Source organism: Physeter macrocephalus, chromosome 8 (genome assembly GCF_002837175.3).
Source record: "Physeter macrocephalus isolate SW-GA chromosome 8, ASM283717v5, whole genome shotgun sequence".
Classification (NCBI taxonomy): Eukaryota; Metazoa; Chordata; class Mammalia; order Artiodactyla; family Physeteridae; genus Physeter; species Physeter macrocephalus.
Window position 1 is genome coordinate 68,748,639 of NC_041221.1, and position 27,025 is coordinate 68,775,663.

Genomic DNA, 27,025 nt, shown 5'->3' on the forward strand with positions numbered 1-27,025 from the left:
AAAAAAAAAAAAAGAACATTCAAAACATTATACATTATAGAGACAAGAGGCCAATGTACAAAGAACAGGCAGAAACACACAATAACACACACAGAAATGACAGAGCATGTGGCCAAAAAGAAGAGTGTGAGGTGAATGGTCATCATGTACAGCACAATTTTCATCAGCTGTTCAGCTGTATAAAGGCAAAACATAGTTTGACTTCAGCTGCTGTATTTCTTAGCAGCACAAAATAACTCAGTCACTTATGAGCTAATTTGTGTTGCAGAAACAAGGCTGTAACAAAACAGATTATAACACAACTTTATAGCATAGTTTTTCTAGATTTATATTGAACAAATGGAAATTTAAAATATCTTACCAAGTCAACTCACCACTGAGGAGAACTCTCAGTGTGGAAAGAAAATATGGTTAAAATAATAGGTCTGGTATGTAGTAAGTGCTCAATAAATGTTAGCAGCAGCTACTACCATCACTACTACTACTACTGGTACTACTACTAGTACTAGTCCTACTACTACCATTACTACTTTTGTTGCTGCTACTTCTACTCGTAAAGATGGAAACTAAAACAGCTCTGATGCAGACATCTGTGGCATACTCAATTATCTATCACTCCCTACTTTCTTGCTCACAGAATTCTGATTTTTGCTCAGGAATCTACCTCTCAGAGAAAATGACTCTAACTCCATTTTAGGGGCATATCTGGATTAGTCAAAACCAATGATGGTAATACCATTCCTTTTGCCCATGACTGGGTTAAGGGTGGGCATTTGGCCTCCTGGCCAATGAAACATGAAGGAAGTCTCCTGAGGTAGCAGGGGAGAAGCTTCGGAAAAAACTTTTCATATACTTAAGAAAGACACACTGGAACACTTAATCTCTTCTCTGAATATTGTCAGGGTAAGAGTACCTTAGTTGCTCTGATGTTTCCTTTTTGATGCTTTTGAGTTCGCCTTCAAAAAATATGACCTTACGGCATTTCCCTTACTATCTGGTCAGCTCTTTGCTGATTTTAAAATGTTAAAAAAAAAATCTTACTCAGCAACCTAAAAAATTTTTCTGTCAGGGCTTCCCTGGTGGCGCAGTGGTTGAGAGTCCGCCTGCCGATGCAGGGGACACGGGTTCGTGCCCCGGTCTGGGAAGATCCCACATGCCGCAGAGCGGTTGGGCCCGTGAGCCATGGCCGCTGAGCCTGCACGTCTGGAGCCTGTGCTCCGCAACGGGAGAGGCCACAACAGTGAGAGGCCCGCGTACCGCAAAAAAAAAAAAAAAAAAAAAAAAAAATTTTTCTGTCAGAATAATCTGTCATTACCAAAAATAGAAATTTCACGTTTGTTTCTAAAATGAGCTAAGATTGATTTGACTTGTTTTGAGAATTTTATACATAATATTTACAGTCTTCTTTTTATACTGTTAAATTTTTTAAAATTGAAGTATAGGTGATTTACGATGTTTCAGGTGTACAGCAAAGTGATTCAGTTATATATATATATTATATATATTCTTTTTCAGATTCTTTTTCACTATTGGTTATTACAAGATATTGAATATAGTCCCCTGTGCTTCAAAACAGAAACAGACCCAAAGACATAGAAAACAAACTTATGGTTAGCAAAAGGGGAAGGGGGAGGGATAAATTAGGGATTTGGGATTAACAGATACAATCTTCTTCATAACAGTTATTTTTCTACTGCATAGCTAGACTAGCTTTGTGCTGCCCAATACAGTTGTCACTAGCCGCATGTGGCTATTCAAATTTAAATTAGTTAAACTTAAAAATTCGGTTCTTCTGTTGCACTAGATGCATTTCAAGTACTCAAAAGCTAATTTGACTACTGGCTACCAGGCTGGACAGTGCACAGATAGAGTATTTCCATCATTGAGGAACGTTCTCTTGGACAGTGCTGGGCTAGATTACGTGTTTTGAAAGTTTAAATTTTCATGTATTAGATTACATTTTAAAAGGCTCCAGTTTACACAACTTATGTTCAGACAGCTTTATTAACTTGGATAGAGTGAAAATAAATTTTGGTGTGGTAACTGAATTGTCTCAAATTCTGAACTATTAGAGACAAGATTAATGAAGAAAACGTAATTGTATATTCATGATACATATATGTTAAATATATCTCCTTAACATTTGCAAAAAGCTGAAACAGAAGACAAAGATAGTAACAGAAATGTCAACCTACCAATAACAAACTCCATAATCTGAGCATCTAAAACATAGTTCATGGGTAAAATGCAACAAGCCTGGCATGTGTGTCTGGCATTTTTTTCCTTTTTCTGTTACCTATCATACATTATTCATATTGTATAGCACCTATGTTATTAGACCCAAAATGTGTGCCCACCCCTACAACTACATAACAGAAATAGATGGGAATTGAGAGGTGGGTTTGCCTTTCTCACTCCAACCTAACACAGTCTAATATGCCATAGGTACTCCATTCTTCTTCCCTTGCATAAAACCTCTATTTTCCGAGATTCATGTTATTCATCCAAATCACTATTTGGTTTCATCACTGCTTTCTCCTAACCTTATGATGGTCATTTCCCCTCATTTGTTAGAGCTTGATACCCACTTCACAGTCTCACTATACACTCCAAGTCCTAATAACATCCTGAGTGAATCCAACATCCACACTGAAGACTCCCCAAACTCCCTAGCCTTAACATTCCTAGAACTACTTCACCTCCACTCAAGGTTAGGCATGCACTCCCATGGCCACACTCCAGATTTGTTCTCACTGAGAACAGTCTCACTTCTCATATCTTAAATTCAAATACATTCCACTCTCTGATCCCCTCACCTGCTATCTCTCACCCTGTGTTTCCTACAACACTGGTTCTTTAATTTTTATGGATTTTTCAAAGTTACATCCTTAATTTTCTCCCTGCTAGCCTTCTTTAGATTTCACTGTCATTCCCTAGTATAGAGTGTATGGCTCAGCAAGTCATTTTCACCAGTATCCTTAAATTCTTCTTGATTTGTTTACTGTTCTGTTGTAATCTCACCTTTCCCTAACCCATTTTTATCTAAAGCATAAATCTGAGGCTAAATCTTTTAACCTACCCACCTGGCACTTAATTTTCTTTGTGCCTAGAATGCTTTCATTGTCACTTCCTTCTTTTCTGGTCAGCTGCAATTTGCCCTTTCAGATCTTTAGCTTCCCATGGGAAGAAATCCTTAAATCCCTAATTAGGCTATATGACAATTCCACATGCTTTTATAGCATTCCATACTTATTCTATCATATCATATCATATCATATCATATCATATCACTTATCAGCCTGCCTTGTGATTTTCTGCGACTTCCCAAGAAATTATAAAATCCTTGAGGGCAGAGCCTCTCTCACTCTATCACAGTCTGATAAAGAGTAAGCACTCAATTATTTGTTGAGTGAATGAATAAATAATGCTGGAAACAATATAATCATTGTAATTGAAGCTACATGTAATTCAAGATGTAAATGTAAAAGAATTAAATACGATAAATAAGCTATAGAGTGTGTTAGAGGTAGTATGAGGGGAAATAGAGCAGGGTAAGGAAGATTAGGAATCCCAGGGTTGTAGGGAGTAGGGAGGGTTGCAACTTTAAATACAGTATTCAAGCCAGGCCTCATTGAGAAGATGACAGCTGAGTAAAGGTGAGGTAAGGGAGTTAGCGATATAGGTATTTGTGTTGGAAGAGTATACAAGGCAAAGGGAACAGCCAATGCAAAAGCCCTAAGGTGGGAGCATACCTGGCACGTACAAGGAGGGAGGCCCGTGTGGCTGGAGCAGAGTGAATAAGGAGGAAAATAATAAAAGATGAGTTCAGAGAAGTAATAGAAGGCCAGATTGTGAAGGCCTTGCAGGCCTTTGTAAGAACTTTGGATTTAAATAAAACAGGGAGCCATCGAAAGGTCTTGGGTAAAGGATATACTGAAACTGAATCACTCTGCTTCTTATACTAAGGACTGTAGGGAGCAAGAGTAGTATCTGGAAATCCACTGAAAAAAGCCACTTAGAGTAATCCAGTGAAACAGTGTAGGTATTAGTAGAGGCAGTGAGAAGAAGTCAGATCTGTGATATATTTTGAAGGCAAAGCCAATGGGATTTTCTGAGGGATTGGATGTAGTCTATGAGACAGAAAAAGGAATCAAGAATGACTCAAGGGTTTTTGGCTTGAGCCAGATGAAGCTGACATCCGAGATGGGAAAAACTGCTGGAAGAACATGTTTGTGGAAATGTTTTGGAGACAGCATTTGGACATGTTAAATAGTACATGTCTATTAAAAGTCTAATAAATGGTAAGATATGAGTCTGAAATCCATGGAAGAAGTCTGGGATGAAAATATAAATTTGGGGTCAAATAACATACGAATGGTATCATAAGCAATGAAGCTGGATGAGATCACCAAAGAAATGAGTATTGGTATGGCAGAGAAAAAGACCAAGGGGGTAAGTCCTGGGTACTCTAACATTAAGAAGTCAGAGAAAAGAATAGGAACCAGTAAAGGAGAATGAGAAAGAGTAAGAAGCAATATAGAAGGACAACCAAAAAGCTATAGTGTCATGGAAGCCTGGTAAAGATCAAGTAAAATAAACACTCAGAACTGATTATTGGGTTTAGCAACATGGAAGACATCTTTGACTTGACAGGAACATTTTCAGTAGAATGTTGGAGGCAAAAACTTTATATGAGCAATTTTAGGGAAAAATGAGAAGAGGAATTAGATACGGTAAGTATTTTTGTTTTTGTTTTTTCAAGATAGGAGAAATAACAGCATGATTGTATGGTTATGGAAAAACCCAGAAGAGAAGATGTTGAAAAAATCATCCACATGTTTATGAATAAACAAGGATTAGGATAGGCATAGGGTTGGAGAGCGTAAGAGTGAGGAATAGTGTGGGAGTGTGGGTAATTGTCTCATAATATGAAATTAAAAGCTGCGGTTTTTAGATAGGAGGAAGGAAAAATTATCTGGGAGGAGTAATAAGATATAAAGAAGATAGTCAATTCACTTCCAGGCCCAGTCTTTCAAGAACTAAGGGAGAAAATACATGTCCTTAACTTTAGAGGCCTGCAGAGGAAGCAGTATCTTCAGAAGAGAGCCAGTTTCCATTAGAACAAGAAGGTGAAGGGAAGAAAAATTCAGACACGTCAGGATGTAAGGGATTTTGCTGATGATGGACCACGAGTTTCTGAGGGCACAGGAGAGTTTCAGTGGTTGGGCAGGGATAGGAAACAGAAGAAGGGATATGCAGAAATTTATGGAATTGGATGGCAAGAGATGAGGCGTGACATGGAAGTCTGGGACTTCTTTCAGTGGCAAACATAAAATGGAATAAAGGCCATAATAAGATTAATCCTTGTTTCTTGAACTCAAGAAAGATAATGGTGGCAAAGCTGTGTGTTGGGGGGCCAGGGAAGTTCAGGGGGTGTGTCTCTCTCTCTTGATTCCTACTGGGGGAGAGTGTATTTGCTTCTAGTGCTGGAGCTTTCTCTTGACTCAAAGGAATTGATGGACCTGAGGCTGGTTCCATTCAGTTTCAAAAATTCATGTGACCCTCACGCACATGGATTTCTGATCAAATAGCTAACAATTTAAAAAATTTCCCTGCTCTAGGGGAAATGTAAGCTAATTTTTCATAGCAGAGTTTGGTTTTACTTACATCTGTATTGCAGGAGCGATACCGTTTCCTTTCCCCAAGGCAATATTTTCCACCTCCTGAAGGTCTGCAAACACATTTTGTTTAACATGTGAATATAATATATCTAACCACATAAACAGTATATATATTGCTTGATGAAAACATATTAACATTTACTTTAAGAAAATAAAAAATTTGGCATTTTATTAGTCATTAAAATAATAATCATGCTGGTGATAGTTAGCAATAATGATTATGGTTGTTGAACAAAAAATTAAGGCAATCTACTATGAGTAACTTTATAAGGCTCTTAATTGTGATGATATACATTCTTCAGAAAATGCAATTAAATCAATGTATTTTCTAATTATCATAGTAAACAGGTATTCAGGTCAACACAATGAGTTTAAAAATCATTTATAATGAAAAGCCATTTGAATCATATTCAACAAAACACATAATCTGATACTATATGTTCACCAAGTAGAAAATGGAAAGTTTGTGTTTTTTTTTTTCCAGACTGGAAATAAGGAAAGGACACAAAATAACTCCTTGGAAATAGCTTCAGTTCAAAGTTTTTAATTAAGAAATAAATTTCTATCTCAATTCAAATATTACATGAAGTTTTAAAAACTTCAGTTTCAAAAAATTAAATCTAAATCTAAGATAGGTTTACATTATATAGATACTTTATACTACATTCAAATTAGGATGTTAAATACGTGTTATACATAAATTAATTTTTGGAGTATTTAACATTAGAGAAAGTCATATGCTATTATTTGGACATGTAATTTTTGAGTGGAAAAAACTAACTTGTTCTTTTAAAAGAGGTCCAAGTCATTCTCTTAAGTATTTGGATATATTATTTATTATCATAGGGTTTTATACTTTTGATTATTAAATTACAGTAGCTTGCAGTTGAACTTAGGTTAACTATTCTGCATTTGTTTTAAAAAGATGAAGTCTCAATTATAATTTTGGCCCACTGGTATCAATGAGATAATTAAAGTTACACTTTGAATATATTTTGAATGCTAGTGAATGCTGACTTTAAGCAAGGGAAAGAAATGGCCCAGCTTGAACCAGCTGGGAGAAATGGGTTGGTCAGACAAAAACAAGGTAGTGGGGATGGTGGTGGCAATGCTGTTTTATGAGTGGGTGACAGTGAGCTCTGTTTAGCAGGATGGTAATAATAGAAAGTGGGAGAATGAAAACACAGAACTAAAACAAAGGGAAACAATTTCAAGCTAAAAAGAAGAAAAGAGAAGAAAAGAGACATTTAGAGAGAGGAACCAAAGACAGGTATCCTGAGTTAAAATGAGAAAAATTAAAAAATAAAAATAGACCATCTTCTACCCCAGCAGGGGGAAAAAAGCAGAAGTGGTATTATAACACCATTCTGAACCAAATAATTGTCAGGAAAGAAGGTCCTCAACCTGAGCTCTAGAAAGAAATGGGAGCACCCGACATGAAGCAGCTAAGGAGCAGTTTAGTCTCCAGAAGGACACGCAAGACCAACTAAAGGAATCATCCACCTGCAATGGGCACTGGTGGAAGGGAGAAGCAATACAGCTAGCAAGAAATACTGATGGGGCTGGCTTTATGCCAGGGGGACTCTGACTGGAGAAAAAGAGTGGTGGGAGAGGAGCAGTCTGACCTGCATAAAACAATCGTGAGGAGAAAAGTGGATGCAGCTCCGGAAGGTGATTAATGGGGGCATGTGAATGGAAACTATTTTAACACATGGGCAGTATTCTTTTCATTGTGATTAACAATCGTGAGGAGAAAAGTGGATGCAGCTCCGGAAGGTGATTAATGGGGGCATGTGAATGGAAACTATTTTAACACATGGGCAGTATTCTTTTGTGATTTGTGATGCGAATCAAGGCATTTCAACCCTCAAAGTGCTCTCATTGGTCCTTTTAATACTAATGTAGCAGTAATAATTTTATGTGACATGTGAAAAGATCTTATGTTTCCTGGGAATAATGGTAATGTAGCTAAGACAAGACCTGGATTCATCCATAATTCAGTAGTTTTTGGAGGAGGAAATCTATCTGATTATTACTAGATTAAAAGTCTGGCTATATCTGGGATAGATACACAATGCTTTTCTTTTTTCTTTTTCTTTTCTTTTTAGCTACACAGTAAGGTGAAAAGAAGAAAAAGAAAGTCTGTCTAACAAGGCTCCTCCACTTTCCTGTGCCTACTGCTTGTTCTGAAGACAAGCACTTGGCTCACTAGTGAAACGTTTTTACAGATAACATGTGAAACCACAGCTTTGAATAATTTCCAACTGTGTCTTTTTGTTGGCTCCGGCTTACTTTAGCTACTTACGCTGGACTGTCACAGTGTCTTAGGGATGAGGAGACGCCTCCCCCGCAGGTCCTGCTGCACTCTCCCCATAGTGACCAGGGACCCCAGCCCCCATCTATGCTCTGGGGCCAAGTGCCAAAAGGAACACAATCTCCCTGATAACACCACTGCAAGATTTCACAGAAAACACAGAATTAGCTTTTAGGCAGATAGAGCTATCAGGATAGAAATAAATACATAAGGGTCAGGCATTAGCATTCTCCCAATAGATAACAGACTGAGAGTTCTTTAACTGTGTTTAGACATTGGTAAAGGTGCATGTGATTTGCAAATTATCTTTAGCTAGGCAATGATTTATAAATCTCTAACAAGTACCAGGAGTCTAAAAAACTTGACTTTACTTCTTTTTTCCTTATTTCTTCTCCTCCAGACTTTTAGTGTTTCTCATTATAGAGACCTCAAAAGTCTTTTTTAGATATTTTAGTATTAAAACATTTTTTTCTTTATATTCCACTATTATTAAACTCATGGAATGATAACGCAATATGGAAAGTTCCCCAGTAAGGAATTTTTATGATGGTAATTGCTTTTTCTTTAAAAAAAAAAAAAGGCCGGTTGAGGCTACAAGAGTAAAAGAATGTGTTGTGGCATTTCATCTACATTACTGCTGCAGACATAATAAAAGTAATGCCAGGACACTAGGGACAGGGTACAAAAAACCCTTATATACAGTGACTAGCCATATGTATAGTCCCTGCATGAACATGGGTACTGGAATTCTTCTCAGCTTTACTCTGCAATAAACCACACATACTGCACATAAGTAGAAAGCCAGGAATAATTTATTGAAATGCAGACATCGTATAATCAGCTCATAACTCTAACATGATAAATCTTATTTGCAGAATTGGTAAAAATGATTTTTTTTTAAACCAAGCATTAGGCTAGGCTTTTATTGGTGCATTTTTCTGAGTTATCAAACTTTGATGAACCATACTGATGCTATGAAAGTCATTTGTTTACATGAATAACAATAGGGAACATTATTAGAGTTGAGTAACTGTCAGAAATGTTAGATTGTTAAATAAAAATTCAACCATTATATTAAAATGTAAAGGGATTATGACATGTGATGCTTTGAAAGTAATGTTTATTATATTAATTCTGTATATCCAGAATTCTTTCACTTTCACCATTTGTACTACTACCACTCTAGACCAAACTAGCAAATAGAACAGCTTGTTACCTGGTCCCCCTGCCTCACGTTCTTCTACCTATAATCAATCTATTCTCCAGTGAGCTATCAGAGAGCTCTTTTAAAAATATATTATGGCATTATGTCACTTTTTGGCTTAAAAGACTGTGGTGGTTTCCTCCTTCCCTTAACTCTGGTCAACGGTGGCCTTTGTGACCTAGCCTCTGCCTCCTTCTCCAGCCTTATTCTCTTTCTGGTACAGAATGCTCCAGACTCACTGGCCTTATTTCTTTTCCTCCATACACTAAACCTGTTCTCTCCTCAGGGCATTTGCATTTGCTGGTCCTCCTGGGAATACTCTTCAGATTCCTTATATTGTCTTCTCATCGTTTGGTCTCAGGTCAGGTGTCACTCAATCAGAGAGGTCTTTCCTCGATCACTCTTATTCTGAAGTGGTTGTACTTCACTACCCCTTCCACCCTCCCCTCCCCCTACTCCAGGATGTATAGAGATTACATCCTCTGCTTTAGTCCCCTCTTACACCTACTTTAAATCACCCTATTTATTTCTCAGATTACTTCCTTATTATTTTTATTGCCTCCTCTCCTTAGTATGTAAAAGCCTTGAGAGCCAAATGTGGCTATTCAAATTTAAATTAATTAAAATTAAAAATTCAGTTCCTTAGACCCACTAGCTACATTTCTAGGGCTCCCATAGCCACATGTGGCTAGCGGCTATGATTTTGGACAGAGCAGATATAGAACATTTCTATCATCACAGAATGTTCTAATTGGAAATGCTGAATGTCTAGAACAGTGCCTAGAATGTAGTAGATATGCAACAAAACTTTATTGAATGAGTGAATACATTAAATTATAGAATCCTGTGTCCTGTTTTGGTTACTACATTTCAGGAAGGAACTGGAGATACTGGAGGGTAAAGAAAGTCATATTCATCTTTGCTTCCCTGGTAGTTGGCATTCAGCGAATATTACAGTAGTTGTAACAACATAAAGGACTTCTTAAGAAAAGTGCTAAGCAATTAGGCAAGAGGAAGTCAAAATTTGCTTGCCTATAAGACCAAACGTTCTGACCCTAAATCTAATAAATATCAAAGTAGGACATTAAAAAAGATTACAAGTTTTGGGCAACAAAAATTACCATGAAGAAAAAGAAAATCATCTGTCCAAAATGATAAAGCAGAGGTAGTTGGCTGAACTGATAATACAGTACCAACTCTGGGAGCAGGGCTGCTAATAATGTACATGTGAGAGGGAGAATGTTCCAGCTGCCAGCTTATGATTTACCTAACTGATCTTGAAGACCACCGTGTGCATAATGATATACCAATTGCGTTAGATTTTCATCTATATAAAAGTCACAACAGTGGACCAAATAATCTCCAGTTTTACATTTTTGTTATTACAAGTAGCTATGTGTAAGAATATTTATGCCTGCACCTATGAGAGTAACTGAGCAATGTAGTATTAACCAGCAATTACTGTCTTTTCCTGTGGTTTCAATTAATGACACTTAATACTAAAAAATTCCAAATCTTAAAACTTGCCTATTTTCTTCAAGTTGGAAACTTAGCATTACTGATTTCAAATAACAATAAAATTTGATTTTACATTTATTTTATATAATCACAGAGCTGCACTTAAAGCTCAAAGAGCCTTTAGAATTCATGTGGTCTAAGCACTTCATTTTTTCACATGAGGAAACCAGAACCTGAAGGAGGTTGACTTGCCCAAGGTCACTTACTGGCAGAAAAGGATTAGCTGTCCAAATACACACAAAAAACAAGTGGAAAAAAAATCAATTGGATGTGTAGGATTACATATTTGAAGACATTAAAGAATACATTAGTATACTTTACTGAACTGTTTTTAACCACATAAAATACAAAATAACACTAGAGAGTTTTTTAAAAACCCACTTAGCTACAAGTATACAACCACATGTTATTTCATACCTCCTTGAGTATTCTTATAATTCGTAGAGGAAAAAAAATCCCACTTTTTGCATTTTTCAGGGGACGAAATTGTGAAGGCCACAAAAACACTGAAAGATGTAGATTCTAAAGTATGTAATAATATTGTTTTACATGTGTCCTAGATGCACACAAAATGTAGCACAGGAAAAGAAGTCACATAAATTCTCTTGTTTTCCTTTTAAAACTTATTCTGAAGGTAAAAGATAAATACAAATGTTCAGTTTGTAAAATGTTGCTCAGTTCTTACCATTAGTTAATATCTACACAGCAGTAGTATTGTATAAGTGGTTTGCTAAAACCTTTTACTGCATAAATTTATGCTATTGATTATATCTATTCCATAGTTATAATAGACAATTATATCAGAAAGTTAAATAACAGATTAATGGGTAAAGAATGAAGAATTCATAATAATAATATAAGTATCAGTCATTTAGCAGCTGACAAGAGACTAGTGTCTAGTTTAACAACTAATTAACAACTCAGTCTGTGTGGGGATGACTTCAGTCTGTGGGTATCCTGTGTTACAAACTTGGGTTCTCATTGTAGCAATATCTTTCTTTGGTCCAGAGCAAGTCATTTGTTTCTTTTCTTTAGTTTCCCTGACTACAAAATGGGGACTAACTTTAGTTTTTGATTATAATATGATTTGGATTAGGATGACTATAGAAATTAGTTCTATACAGACATACCCTCAAAGAAGTTAAAAATCTATCAAACGACTTGTTTAATTTTGCTCTCTAGCAAAATGTTCTTTTGTGCTTTCCCCTCACCCTGTGTTTATAGGAAAGGATCTCCTTGGAATTTTTCCTACTTCTCCTTCTGGTAGTATTAAGTATCTTGATGTAGTACATGATTTTAAGAGAAGAAACTTATTTAACTTAATAAGTTTTTTTAGAAACCTATAGGGAACTTCAGGTGAATCAAGTTATTTGAGCTAATTTTCTAGATGACTATATTAACCAATATATACTGATTTTAATGTAAGTCATAATTAATATAATTGGATTATACCAAATAAAGTAGATTCAAGTATACAAATCCTACAAGCACATTAAAGGTGAGAATTTTGAGTTTTGTATTTTCTGTTTTTATCCTTTTGTTTTTAATCTAAAGGTGCCAAACTGTAAAAGCTCTATTTCCATAGGCATAGAATTTTACTTCATGTCTTAAACTAGAAGAGTTCGATATTCAGATGGAAACTAGTTTTTAATCTTTATTCCCAAGGGTTATATCCAACCTAGTGATTTTGGACTATTCTAAATATCAGTCATATTACTATAGCCTAAATTATCCAGATAAATTGGATAAATCTGTCTTTCTTTTTGCTAATTCAGGTGTGTTTAACCATATTCAGAAAGGTGAAAGAAGTGAAACTATCGCATTCAAAAATAAAATCTCATATTGCTCATTCTTGCTTTTCACATTCCTTCTAAATAAAAGAAATATGTCTTTAAAACTATCTAGAAAGATGATATATTCTAGTGAAACACTTATTTTCTTAAGAAACACTTATTCATCATTAAACAACATCTCTCTCTGTTAGGCCACTGAATTTCATGATCTCCATCAGGGAACTGTCTTAAGCAAGATATATTATAAATCAAAAAATCTAACTTTGAAAATTTGTCAGAAATCTACAGAAGAAAATTTCAAAATGAGTATATATACAGTATTTTAAAATAATTTTTTTAAAACTAGATATATTTTAGGATGTGATTATGGTAGATCTTGTACCACAGCCAGCAATGGGTCTAGCCAGTATCTGGAAGAAGATACCTCTAAGGAAATCCTAAGATTTTAAAGGAAGTGATATTGGTGATTCAATATAGAACATTCTTCCTAAATCAGAAAAGTTGAGAGTTGGAGCACAGTGCTATTAAAAACCTTATCTTTCTGCTCTGCAGGTGCGGGAATGCTAAAGTCTATTTCAGCCTAAATTCTAAATCAGAACTTGTCATCCCATACTATTTAAATTTCTAGAGCAACTGGAAGAGTCATTCTTTCTTCACTTCTTGTATTTATAGTTTGCGACTCAGTCAAAACATATTACATTCTACTTTAAGTGAATTAAGATCTAAGGCTGCAAATGTCCTATTACATATCCAGTGCTTTAGAAGGGCATGTAATAATCCTATTCTAATCCAGCCCTGTGTTTCCCATGAAAAAATATTAGGAATCAATGTCATGTATATGTAAGCTCAAATGCTGGGTTATGTCTCTAATTGGGGCTTGTAGAATCATTAAATCAATCTCTTGGCAATAAACCAAGTATTTGAAACCTTTGTGGTCACCATCAGAGCTTGCAAGGACTGGGTTTTGATTATCCTTAATATCCTGTTCAGTAATAATGCCAACACTGCTATCAGAGTTTTTATAGTGTAGATCTTTGTTTACCATTTCATCAAATATGGCATCCCTCCGATTTCTGTCCAAAGGGCTATTGTTGATGCCATGTCTAAGAAAAGTTCTTTTGGCTGAAAGTTATATTGATTGATTTGTAGAAGCGTGACCCATGGACACACAGTACCAGTGCACTGTCTGGGCTCATCAAATTTCCTCCTTTGGTTAATGCTACTGTCCCTGAGCACATCCATTCAGACCATATGGTTCTTATTCAGTCCTTGAATGGCTTATTCAGGCAAACATCCAATGGCTGTAATAGCGATGTCAGACCCCCCAGGACTCACGCAAAGATCAGTTTTTAATTTTTTGGCCATATTTCTTACTCCATCTGCTAAATGTGCATGGAACAGTTCCCATACTTACATGGAACATTTGTGGAACTGCGCCCCCGGGCAAAGATCCCATATCTTTTGCAGCCAGAGTTTGACGAGATCATTGTGGATCCAGTCCTCTGGATATGTCTATGCTATCACTTGAGCCATATTTCTCCCCTCCCCCCAACCTTTTAAAAAAAGATTTATTCAAAAAGCTATGAGCAGTTTTGGTTTTATCCTGCTGGCTAGACAGGATGTAGGCTCTTTCTTGTTCCTTCTGATGAGAGTAGTTTTGAAATTCAGAGTTAAGATCAGAGGTCGTGGATATACCATTCATGCTTCTGAGACACACAAACTCATGCTTATAGTCTGTTATGCTCATTACTGCCAGTTAAGACAGTCTGGCAAAGAATTTTCTGCCCACCATCATCTAAGGCTGGCACATAATAATGAAAAGTAATGATGATGCTCTAGTAATATAAATTAACACCTTCCCTCCCTCTGAGGAAGGCAACAAAAACCTCACTGAGATATTTTCTCATTCCATCCTCACAATATCTCTATGAAATATGTAGAAATAGATTTTCTCTCATTTTAAAGTGGAGATTCATTATTTTGCCAATTTTAACACTATCATATATTCTTAGCTCAATGTTCTGTCTGGGTGCCTTTTTTATTGTGATTCCAGAGGTAACAAACTGTTACAGGTAAACAAATGAAAAATACACTTAGTAATAAAGGGTAAAACATATTGTTAACCCATCTCAGGCTCAGTGACTCACTATTCCTGTGACAATGAAAATCTGCTTTTTATTCTACACAATTTCCCATCTGAAAGTAAAGTATAATCAGAGGCAGTATAGAGGGGTAAAGTTTTCCTCTTTGGAATCAGAAAGACCCAGGCTGGAATCTCAGCTCTACTATTAAATTGCTATGTAATCCTAGGCTTTCAAGTCTCACTTTCTTCATCTGTAAAATGGAGTTAAAACAGTACCCACCTTATAGGATTTTTGTCAGTAGTAAACAGAACAAATATGTGCCTGGCATAGGGTAAGTATAAAATTATTCATTATCATGGGACTTCCCTGGTGGCACAGTGGTTAAGAGTCTGCCTGCCAATGCAGCGGACACGGGTTCGAGCCCTGGTCCAGGAAGATCCTACATTCCGCAGAGCAACTAAGCCCGTGTGCCACAACTACTGAGCCTGAGCTCTACAGCCCACAGGCCACAACTACTGAGCCTGTGCACCACAACTACTGAAGCCCACATGCCTAGAGCCCATGCTCCGCAACAAGAGAAGCCACTGCAATGAGAAGTCCGCGCACCACAATGAAGAGTATCCCCCACTCGCTGCAACTAGAGAAAGCCTGTGCATGCTCCGCAACAAGACAAGCCACTGCAATGACAAGTCCGCGCACCACAATGAAGAGTATCCCCCACTCGCTGCAACTAGAGAAAGCCTGTGCGCAGCAACGAAGACCCAACGCAGCCAAAAATAAATAAATAAAATGAATAAATTTAATAAAAAATAAAACTATTCATTATATTATCATCATTATTACTGATAACGTCAACTATTTATAGATGGCAAGAACACAGACTAGCCACACAAAGTTGATCAGACCAACTGAAAATTTCACTTTAATTTTGTCATTAAGTGTTTGCATGCCTGTTTTGGTTTGAGTCAAAATTCTCAGCTCTTGTTTAATATCCAAATAGGTATAGCCTTAAGAGGAAAATCTGCATTTGTCAATAGTAAACATGCTTCTCTCTTAAGGAAAAAAGCAACAACAACGAAAATTCATGAATAGATAACACAGCATATGCAGTTAGTTAAAAAATAAATTAAAAATAATGAAGTGCTCAGCTCACATGAATAGTTCTTTGTATTCTTTTTCCCATAAAAATGTAAGTTGATCTAGTTCTTTGAAAGCTTTTTTATAAATTCAAAGTTAATGATAAGGATATTTTGAGTGTCTTCTCCTAGTACTCTGTCCTTTTTCTTTCTAGGAGTCTGCATGTGTATTTGTTATTTTCATTCATTCATTTATTTAAAAACCTCCTAGTCCTATACCTGAATCTGTCTACAGACCTTCCATGCCTCTGGAAGAATGGCTAAGATTTGCTTCGTAGATTAATTTGAGATGATGAAATACAATGTATTGCCTTTACGAAACTACACTCTAATGTTGTGAATATTAATGACCTCTTGGTATACAAACTTTGCTACGCTTCCAAGTTCTTAAATAGATTTTCATGGAGCCCAAGATGCTGTGCCAAGATATGCTGGAAGCTGACAAGATTCTAAGGACAGGGTAAGGAGGCAGCCAAAGGGTTCTTTTAACCTGAGCTTTTCCATTTTTTTCAAATGTATATCTCAGGATTATGTAGAATGCATTTGAATAAAGGGTTTAAGGATCAAAAAGTTGACAACCATTAGCCTAGATTAAGAAAGTGAATCTTTAGAAATCAAATACATTTCTGCCCCATTCACGTTCTCTTGTCTGTGCTTATTCTTATTTATGCTTAGAAGTAATTATATTTCCCTTCTATTCGCTTATCTAAATTTAAATTCGATACTGTTAGATTTGATATTATTTTGAGCATTTTCTAAGTAGCCTTCAAAATTGTAATTGGCATGTAAATAGAAACAGTGGCGATTGGTATAGATCACAATAATATTAATCAATCAGTGGCAAATAAAGAACCACATTCTCACTGTGACTTTCCCCTTACAGTTGTGTATCTCTTCGAAGTATAGATTGATGTAAATTGCTACTTGTAAAAAAAAAAAAAAAAAAAAAAAAATTGCTACTTGTCGTTGACAAGAATTGTTGGTTCCAAAATAAACCCAGATTGTTGTTTCAAGAATGCAGTTCCTAATATTTTCTATTACATCTATGAAAAAAAGCAAGGAATTTTTGGTAGTGTGTGAAGGTCTCTGTATTTTTATTGGCTACTTACAAAAGTTTCAAAAAAAGATCCTTAATCTTTAAAAAATTACCCTATCAATTCATACATTTAGCATAATTTACCAACATTTCCAAACTCAGCATGGAAAAGCCATCAACATGGCACTAGGTCATGGGTCCCGAATGAAGCCGTCAGCAAGGATTAATAAACTGTGACAGCTGCCCAAAAGCTTTCATTCTTTTTATTTAAACGTCAGATTGCAAGCAGAAATTCAGTGTAATCTTTTTTGAAACTAGCCCAACTAACATGGAAGAAGTCAGAACTGAGAACAGATGACAGTGTCGTTATTGTTGTAAATTCAGGACATAGCAATAAATTTTAGAATCCACATATATAGCAATTCCTAAAGAATTTCAGGAATAGCCTAAAATATTCTTATCTGTTTGAACAATTCTTAATAATTATAGTTTTTGAAAACTAGGCTGATGAAACTGAAAATTATTTAGCAACAATTTCTATGCTCAATAAATTAACTATTCTTCTACTACTAGATCTTTCTCACACATTGCAATTTAAAAGTGACTCATTAGACCATAGTTATAAAATCTATTTTAGGATCACATAATTTTCTTGGATACTGTCGGAAAAAAAACAGACATATGACTAAACAGACTCTATTAAATAAGATTGTTGTTGAACGTTTTTGTGCAAATATAACTCAAACGTATACATATAGAAAGGTGAAACTGACCCAGAAAATGCTCACTATACTTTCCTAAACAATGCATATTTGCAGATATCAAGATAATTCATTAGGCTAGGAATTTATTATTTTCTCAAGCACATTTTAATTACTATGCATGATTTCCTAGTGGTTGAATATCAACAACAGAAATTTATCAGTTTAGTCTACATGTTAAATAGCTAATGAATCATTTGAGCTTACCCCCTTTTCAATATTCCCAGTTTGACAGAGTGTTCCCTCAGCTGCAGGAATACTGTTGGTGACACAGCGGTTGCTTTTGCTGAGACACCAGAGCTCTCTACACACTTCCTAGGAAAGAAGGCAAAAGCAAGTTGATCAGAAGTAGAGACTAAAATCATGTCCACTCTTCTATAAAAATACCCATAGTATATAAGCAATACTAAGCATTACTTGTCTCTTGATGGTGTTGAAGCATCATAGATGAGGATTTTGGAGGTGGTCCTTCTGGAAGGTAGGTTACTCATTTCACAAAATCATTTTAATATTTGTCTTTATAATTCTTATTTCAGTGGATAAAGTATATCTTAGTTTTTAATACTGATTAGAATCTTTTTAAAATAATGTGCAGAAATTTCATTAATAGAGAAGAGTAGTGAGAAAGAATGAATATGTAGAAAGGAAATATATGTTTATTACTCCCCCAAAACATACAATAGCACAAACTTTCCAATTACTAATAGAGTGGCCAAGTAGGTGATTTCCTAGTCCTACTGAAATATTCAAATAAAGTGTATTTTTTAAAAAGAGAGAAAGAGAGAGACTACGGGAATGGACAGGAAGTGATTTATAAAATTCATAAATGCCTAAAGAACAATCTAGCAATGTTATTTGCAGTTCATCAATGTAGCCCACTTTCATGAAAGGGAAATTTGGTTTTGAACAAATGCTGCTATTTATGTGACATTTCCATAACTGATATATTTCAGATGTTACTTGGCGCTGTCTTGTCTTCTTTATTATGATTTCTCATTATCCCACCTCACTATGGGAGAATTACACTTATTGTAATGTTGGCAATATAAAATACCTCATTTTGTTCACACTAATATTAATCTATCAGATTTTAAAATAAGCTGTCCAACATATCCCAAAGTAAAGTCTTTGAACAGCCAAAACATAGATTGCTTTGAAGAAAATACTCAAATTTTTCAGTTTATTGTTATATATGATCGTCGACTAGCATCATTACTGATAAAGGTTTTTAATTTAAACTGGAACCATTAAGTAAAAAATATATATTTGCAATAAAAATATATTAATCTTGAATGTAAAGACACATTTATATATAACATTCAATTCTATTGCTATTATTCCCCAACTGCTCTTTTATTCTCAAAACATAATTGTAAGAACTTATGCCACATATCACAAGAAAAAAGTCTGTAACAGTGTATCGTGATAGATATTAACTAGATTTATTGTTGTAACCATTTTGCAGTATATACAAATATTGAATCATTATGTTGTACAACTGAAACTAACATTATGTTATTTGTCAATTATATCTTAATTAAAAATTTTTAAAAAGAATTTATGTCACATAAACACAATTCAGAAATACAGCAGTAACAATAAATTCACTGGTTAACCATTAGTACAAATGGAGATGCCTCAGAGTATAGCAAAAAGAAAGAATCTTTTTGGGCCCCTCTCTAGGGTGCTCCACTCCACCAGGCAGAGAAAGAGACATAAAATTTATATGAGACTTTTAAAAATACTTTTCAAAATTTATATATTATATCTAATTTATTCATCTACTTTAAATTCCATGTGGAGAACTACTGAGCTAGAAGAACGTTAAAACATCAGAAAAGAAAAACATGTGCGGTGGATCATAATATAAAGATAAAACTTTCCTGTTCTTACAATCCAAGGTATTACAAATTCTACTTTCTTTCAAAGCTTCAGTTTCTGTTAAAAGAGAATGTTATTTATACTACTTTATTCTTCCTTTTCTATAGGAGATGGTTTCTTACTATATGCTCCTAAATATATTCTCTTAGTTTATTTTAAAAGCAGTAGGATTACCATTTTAAGCTCTTAAAATATTATCCCATGTATCAAAAATATTCATATTCAAAGAGAAATATGTTCACAAAAACAGAGACGCATTGCTAGGACAATGTATTAGGAAATCGCTAACAAAATTATCCATAATCCTGGACCATCCTCTTGATATTTTATGATTACTTTAGACAGAAGTAAAAGAAGCCTAAAGTTTCTTTAGACAGAACTATGCAATGAAAATTCTATCATTGAAAAGGACAGTATTCATAGAACCTATTAGGAAAACATACTATTTAGTCAAGTTATAGAAACTCTATTTTCCAAAAATGCCTTGAAAATCTCTACCCAAAATGGCAAGTGCTCAATATACTCTTTACAAAACTTTAATCTCAAGATTCACAGTACAGTCCTCTGATAAAGCCGTCTTATCCTTTAGGGAATGACACATTTTGAAAGTTTGATTCTTGCTTTTAAAAGATTTTATTATGTTAGTGGGCTCTCGGGGATTTGAATTCTGCTAGGGCATTAACTTCTCACAGATTGTTGTTTAAAGTATGGGACTAGAAATCTAAGGATGGGAAACACTCTCAAGATGTTAAGCTAGTCTTGGAGAAGACTCTGAAGAGTTTTCAAATAGATCTCTCATCTAGAATATTAACTTGGTTAAGAAAGATTTTGATACCCCAATTAAGAATCCCAAGATAAAAAATATTCTCTTGGAAGACAAAAAACAAGAAAATTTTATTTCTTACCGAGAAAGCAAGAGGTACGCTTCCTGAAAGAATCTGAGAACAATTTCATACTTTCAGAAATACCCTTCTTTCTCTAAACTGCTAGATCCTAGACCATGGTTGATCAAACCATCATGCTGTACACCATAAACTTCTCAGTGATCTATGTCAATTATTTCTCAAAAAAACTGGGGAAAAAAGTTTTTAAAAAGCTGGGGGCTATGCGGATTTCAGTTCAATGTACAGAAAATCTTCCAAAAATCAGACCTGAACAATCATAAAATAAAACTGAAATTTCCCATCACTGGAGATACTCCAGCATACACTAAATAACCTCTTAGCAGCAATGTTGTAGGCAGGAAAAAAAGAAAGAAACTAACATTTTTTCAGGGTATACTGTTAACTACTGTGCTAGGCATCTTTGTATCTCATTTAATCATCATGACAATCTTCTTATTTAGAAAGCATGAGAAACTTAGGTTCAGAAAGACTTAGCAATTTGCTTCAATCCTAACTAAATCTGGATTTGAATCAGCTGTCTGATATCAATGCTCAAAATATCTCCACACAATTAAGGTACTTTTCAGTTTCTTTTAAATGTATCAAAATTGAATAAAGTCATTGGCCAATTAAGGCTGATTAGTAAAGGTTTACTTGTATTTTAATATAATACAAAAACTCACTAAATGTTCATAATATCCTCCTACCCTTTACCCGTATTTTAAAGGAAGATAACTCAAATTAAGATTATTATGTACTAATTCATAATATATCCATTCAATATATGAGCTTAAGCACCAACTTATACATTATTATTATTGGAACTTCTAAACGTAACATCACCACTTAAGGATACTGTTAACATACTCCTCAAAAGTGTTCCATGGTCTTCCAAAAGACAAGACATTTAAAACATTCCTACTTATGTAAAATTTTAATATCAACTCCCAGATTTCTAAAAATCTAAATTTCTAAATTTCTAAAATCAGATTGATTTTTCAAATGAATGACATGGTTTGCAAACATTAATAACAATGAAAATATTAGCAAGTATAAATCATAATTAAAAATATACAGAGAGGGTTTTAAAGTAATTACCTAATGAAGAATAATTTACCTGATATTCAGAAAATAACTTTGTAAAGAACTAAACTCGGGCTCCTTTGATCAGAATAGAATAATTGATTATTTTACAGTCAAAGACCCTTTCAGTACCATAAAAGAAATTAGGATTATCTTTTCTAATGTTTCCATTCTTTTCAAGTAACTATAGCTATTAAATGATGCCAAAAAATGGGAAGAAAAACCCTTTGATTTACCTGGGAAAATTAAAATTTGCAGTTTACATAAGGGGGAAAGGGATATCATAAAGGCGTAAAACCATTTCACAACTATTGTATCATTAGGAAAGTAAAACAGTATATGAAGAGAAAATGGCATTTTTATTGCTAGATGGTTTTTGTTTTTTAATTTTTTAAACAACTGTAAAGATCAATAAAGATATACACACACAAATTTTCTGCCCTTGGGAAACCCTAAAGCCTAGGCCATCTTGGGTTCTTGCTTCTGGATAAGAAATATTCTCTTTGTCCTCATTATCCTATCGGTAGTATCTCTCCACAGCTGTTTGGAATAAAGGATCATGATGGCCCAGGGGGAGAGCAGAGCACTGAAGAAGTCAAGAAGGAGCATCAGTGATTAGAAAGGTTACTTATCCTTGTATCACACAAAGGAAAATTGAAAACCAACATATGGTGACCCTGTGGCCTGGTTCCAGGTATTTAGTAGTCATTTGAAGAAAGAAAATAATGCACCCTTATTTCAGTTTTAAATAGGTTAATATTGTTATGTGGGTAATTTAAGTGCAAGAGATCCTAAAAAAGGCAAAAAAAAAAAAGATTATATCTATATATGTTTTTTGTTTTATATGTATTTTATATATACATTAAATACACACACATATATACATATATAAACAAAAACCTAATCTAGAAATGCAGATTAAACATTAATTATCAATTTGAAGGGGTTAAAAATTATTAACTTGTTTTAAAAAAATACTTCTAAGAAGCAAACCCAGAGTAAAAACTACTGATCTCTAAGAACACAAATGATTATGAACCTATGATTTTGGCTTGAAATTCAAGGTAAAATAAAAATTACCTCAACTTCTTGTCAAGTATATGCCTGATATATATGTTTGGACTCCAAAAGAATATTGAGGTGTTAAAACAATTCCATACCTTTTATTTCCTAAGTCCATATCAAACCATATTGTAGAATATTTATGCCACCTTAAAATCCTCAAGGAAAGTGATTCTACAATCTCCCTCAGTACAAAATTTCAATAATTAATAACTTGAAATTCTTCCTACTACCTAATCTACAACCTTCCAGCTGTAAAAATTAAGGCGACTGTGTTTTTTTATGCTCTTGGTGGGGAAGGAGAACAATTTGTTACCAGGAATCAAACTATAATAAATGTTCCAAAGCCTGAAAGTGATTTTGAAGCCAACATTTAGCTTTCTTTTTCACAGGCTATTCAAACTCAATTTCTTTAAACTTCCCTTATATGTACTTCTAAGTATTTCACTATTATCCTCTCCCAAGTTATCTGCATCTCTTAAAAATAAAATTAGGTAGGTAGCCAACAGTACCCTAAAAAGACTAATAAAGTATTTTTATTGGAATGATTCTCAATGAGAAAGCAAAAATTACTTGAATCTTAGCTAACTGATAGTGATAAAATAATAAACAAAAGAGAGTAAGCATGAAAACATTAAAAACTGAGTCTAAGAGACAAAAGAGGTCTGTCTTAAGTATACTCCACAGGGATAATACCCTGATGAGAGAACTCAAATATCTTATCTGTAACAGGTTACCCTTACTCCAAAGAGCTATACTTCAGGCAGACACAGCTTGATGGCACGTTTATTAAAGATATTAATTAACATGTTAAATAAAAATAATTTATACTATCCTGTCTATGCTTACCAAACAACTTTTGATAATAAATTTGTCTACTGGGTAGACTTCCTTAGGAAATAAAATGTTCAGATTTCAGTACAGTTGACTGAATATAAACAGAGGCTACATTTCTTCCTATAAATTAATAAATCCAATTTTATATATAAACATATATATTCCCTTGATCTTTCATGTCTAATATTAGATCCTAAAAATCTCTCATAACTTAAAGTATGGAACAAATATAGTACACTTAGCCATTTACAGATTATTCTATCATTAATCACTTAATTGAGGTATGTAGAAGAGAAACATGAAAAAGTTTAATGATCTGTAAGTAAAATAGAGCACTTGCCACAAACACATTTCCCCTGGAAAGATTCAAAATGAATGAGAAGTCTTAAAGTTTCCAAAGCAATGTCATATTTTCTTTTTGTATGTTCTGTTTCCACCACAATACACTGGGATTCTGCAATATTAAAGTCAAAATTATGGAGCCCACATACTTCTGTACTAAACACCTCCATTCATTTCATAAAATTATGGAGCAGCACCCTCCCATAAAATAAGAGTAAATCTGCAATTCCCTAGAAAAACAAGGGCATTGCTATAAGGGAGTATTATCAGTGGCAGAGTTGCTTTAGTACTCTGTGTAGGGTGTTTTTGGACGGGAAGAGAAAAGGGAAGGGAAGAGGACATAGATCACTTTACAAAAGTCATCAATTTTCCAATATGGTTTTCCCAGATTACAAAATCATATTTGTTTCCTAAGATAATGTGTCTTTGAAACTCCATGATTCTCTGCACATCAATAAGTTCTCTTGGTTTCATTCATTAAAAATCTTTCAGTAGTTTTCCATTGCTCTTAAAAACCTAGAATTCTTAACATGGCCTATAAGTCTGATTTGGATCCTCGCAGGCTCAGCGGCCATGGCTCACGGGCCCAGCCGCTCCGCGGCATGTGGGATTTTCCCGGACCGGGGCACGAACCCGTATCCCCTGCATCGGCAGGCGGACTCTCAACCACTGCGCCACCAGGGAAGCCCTCTCTCTCTTTTTTTTAACATCTTTATTGGAGTATAATTGCTTTACAATGGTGTGTTAGTTTCTGCTGTATAACAAAGTGAATCAGCTATATGTATACATATATCCCCATATCCCCTCCCTCTTGCGTCTCCCTCCCCCACTCCCTATCCCACCCCACTAGGTGGCCACAGAGCTGATCTCCCTGTGCTATGCGGCTGCTTCCCACTAGCTATCTATTTTACATTTGGTAGTGTATATATGTCAGTGCTACTCTCTCACTTCGTCCCAGCTTACCCTTTCCCCTCACTGTGTCCTCAAGTCCATTCTCTACGTCTGCGTCTTTAGTCCTGTCCTACCCCTAGGTTCATCAGAACCTTTTTTTTTTTTTGATTCCATTTATATGTGTTAGCATACAGTATTTGTTTTTCTCTTTCTGAGTTACTTCACTCTGTATGACAGACTCTAGGTCCATCCACCTCACTACAAATAACTCAATTTCGTTTCTTTTTATGGCTGAGGAATATTCAGCCATAAAAAGATAAAGATGTGCCACATCTTTATCCATTCATCTGTCAATGGACACTTAGGTTGCTTCCATGTCCTGGCTATTGTAAATAGTGCTGCAATGAACATTGTGGTACATGTCTCTTTTTGAATTATGGTTTTCTCAGAGTATATGCCCAGTAGTGGGATTGCTGGGTCATATGGTAGTTCTCTTTTTAGTTTTTTGAGGAAGCTCCATTTTGTTCTCCATAGTGGCTGTATCAATTTACTCCTCTCTCTCTTTACCAGATAATTCTTCTCACTCATTTATTCACCAAATATTTTCTGAGCTCCTATTATGAGGCACGCATTGTGCCACTTTATAAATAGCCATGAATAAATAGGCAGGCAGTAAGCAAGATGAACAAGTAAAATACATAGTATGTTAGAAAGTAACAAATGGTAAGGATTAAAATAAAGCAAGGAAAAATGACAAGAAGTGAGTGTGTTTGTGTACGTGTGTGCATGTGTGCATGCATGCATGCGCAATTTTAGATAAGGTTGTTAGGAAAGGCCTTACCTAGAAGATCACATTTAACTAATTAACAAGCAATCAAATAAGCAAAATGATTATGGATTGTAATAAGTGCTATGAAGGAAATAAAAGCATAATTTCCTTTATGCTTTAACTGGGAGCATAAATGTAAGTAACTCGGAGAAGCCTTTGCGTATAGATGGATCAGACAGAAAATCTGTCTGAAGAGAAACTGCATGTGAGCTCAGATTGAAGGATGAGAATGAGTCAAAATGTGACCGTTAGAGTATCTTAACATGGTCCCCAAAGTACAGATGGCTCAGATTCTCCTAAAACATTATTAGCATATCAGCTATATAGGATGGTATCATGGATGACAAAGATATTCACAGAGGAAAGGGAAACATGTATAGAATATCTGCCATGTGCCAGGTAAATGAAAAGCACTTTGCATGCTTGTCACACTCTTTAACTTTCTAAAGGTTTCAAGAACAAGTTAGCTGCTGTTCGCTGTAAAAAGTTGTTGCTGAGTAAAATCTGCTGGTGGTCAATGAACATTTAGGTTGCTTCCATGTCTTACCTATTGTGAATAATGTTGCAATAAATATGAGAATACACACTCAAAGATCCTGATTTCAATTCCTCTGGATATACACCCAGGAGTAGGATTCCTAGATAATATGGTAGTTCTAATTTTAATTTTTTGAGAAAGCTCCGTATTGTTTCCCACAGTGGCTGCACAAATTTACATTCCCACCAACAGTGTATAAGAATTCTCTTTTCTCCACATTCTTGTGAACACTAGTTATCTTTTTTTAAATAATAACCATCCTAACAGGTGTAAGGTGATATCTCATTACAGTTTTGATTTGCACTTTCCTGATGATTAGTGATGTTTAGCAACTTTTCATATACCTGTTCGTCATTTGTGTATCTTTTTTTGAGAAATGTCTATTCAGTTCCTTTGCCCATTTTTAAATTGGATTACTTGCTTTTTTGCTAAAACTGTAGGAGTTCCTTATACATTTTGGACATTAACCTGTTAGCAGGTATATGGTTCGCAAATAATTTCTCCAAATTCCATAAACTGCTTCTTCATTTTGTTGACTGTGCCTTTGCTGTGCAGAGCGTTTTACTTTGATGTAGTACCACTTGTCTATATCTACTTTTGTTGCCTGTGCTTTTCATATCAAGAAATCACTGCCAAGACCAAAATCAAGATGATTTTCCCCTATATTTTCTTCTAGTAGTTTTATAGTTTCGGGTCTTACATTTGTCTTTAATCCACTTTGAGTTAATTTTTGCATCTGTTGTAAGATAAGGGTCCAGTTTTATTCTTCTGAATGTGGCTGTCCAGTTTTTCCAAAGCCATTTATTGAAGTGACTATGCTTTTTCCATTGTGTATTCTTGGCGCCTTGATTGAAAATCAGTTGATCGTATATGCATAGGTTCATTTTCGGGTCTCTATTCTGTTCCACTGGTAAATTGCCAAATGTATATTAATGAACTTACTCACAAAGAATTCAGGCAAGATTTTTCATAACTACAGATGTAGTCATTGATAATCCCCACAATGACCACATGACGGAGATGGAAAGCTGACCGCTGCTGCAGTTCTGGGTCATTCTGCAGATCATTGTTTAAAATATTTTCTGACATCATTAGAGACCTGCTAGTTGAAAGAGGGATCATTTCATGATGCTTCAATACCAAATGTATCT

General features: G+C 34.9%; 1 protein-coding gene across 8 annotated transcripts in view; it reads right to left on the reverse strand.

Annotated features, from left to right (window-relative positions):
- ADAMTS6 (ADAM metallopeptidase with thrombospondin type 1 motif 6) overlaps nucleotides 1–27,025 on the reverse strand; it is a 299,242-nt gene that overhangs the window by 90,248 nt on the left and 181,969 nt on the right. For 7 of the 8 annotated variants that reach the window (XR_008618068.1, XM_055086592.1, XM_024124793.2 and 4 more), the window contains 3 exons: nucleotides 17,735–17,842; nucleotides 7,987–8,132; nucleotides 5,668–5,731 (listed from right to left, as the gene is read on the reverse strand). Coding sequence is in view for 7 of the 8 variants with exons in the window: in XM_055086592.1 (XP_054942567.1) it covers nucleotides 5,668–5,731; nucleotides 7,987–8,132; nucleotides 17,735–17,842 (318 nt within the window). In the remaining variant the exon portion in view is untranslated. The remainder of the gene's footprint in view (nucleotides 1–5,667; nucleotides 5,732–7,986; nucleotides 8,133–17,734; nucleotides 17,843–27,025) is intronic. The other variant, XM_055086594.1, reaches the window with a different exon arrangement.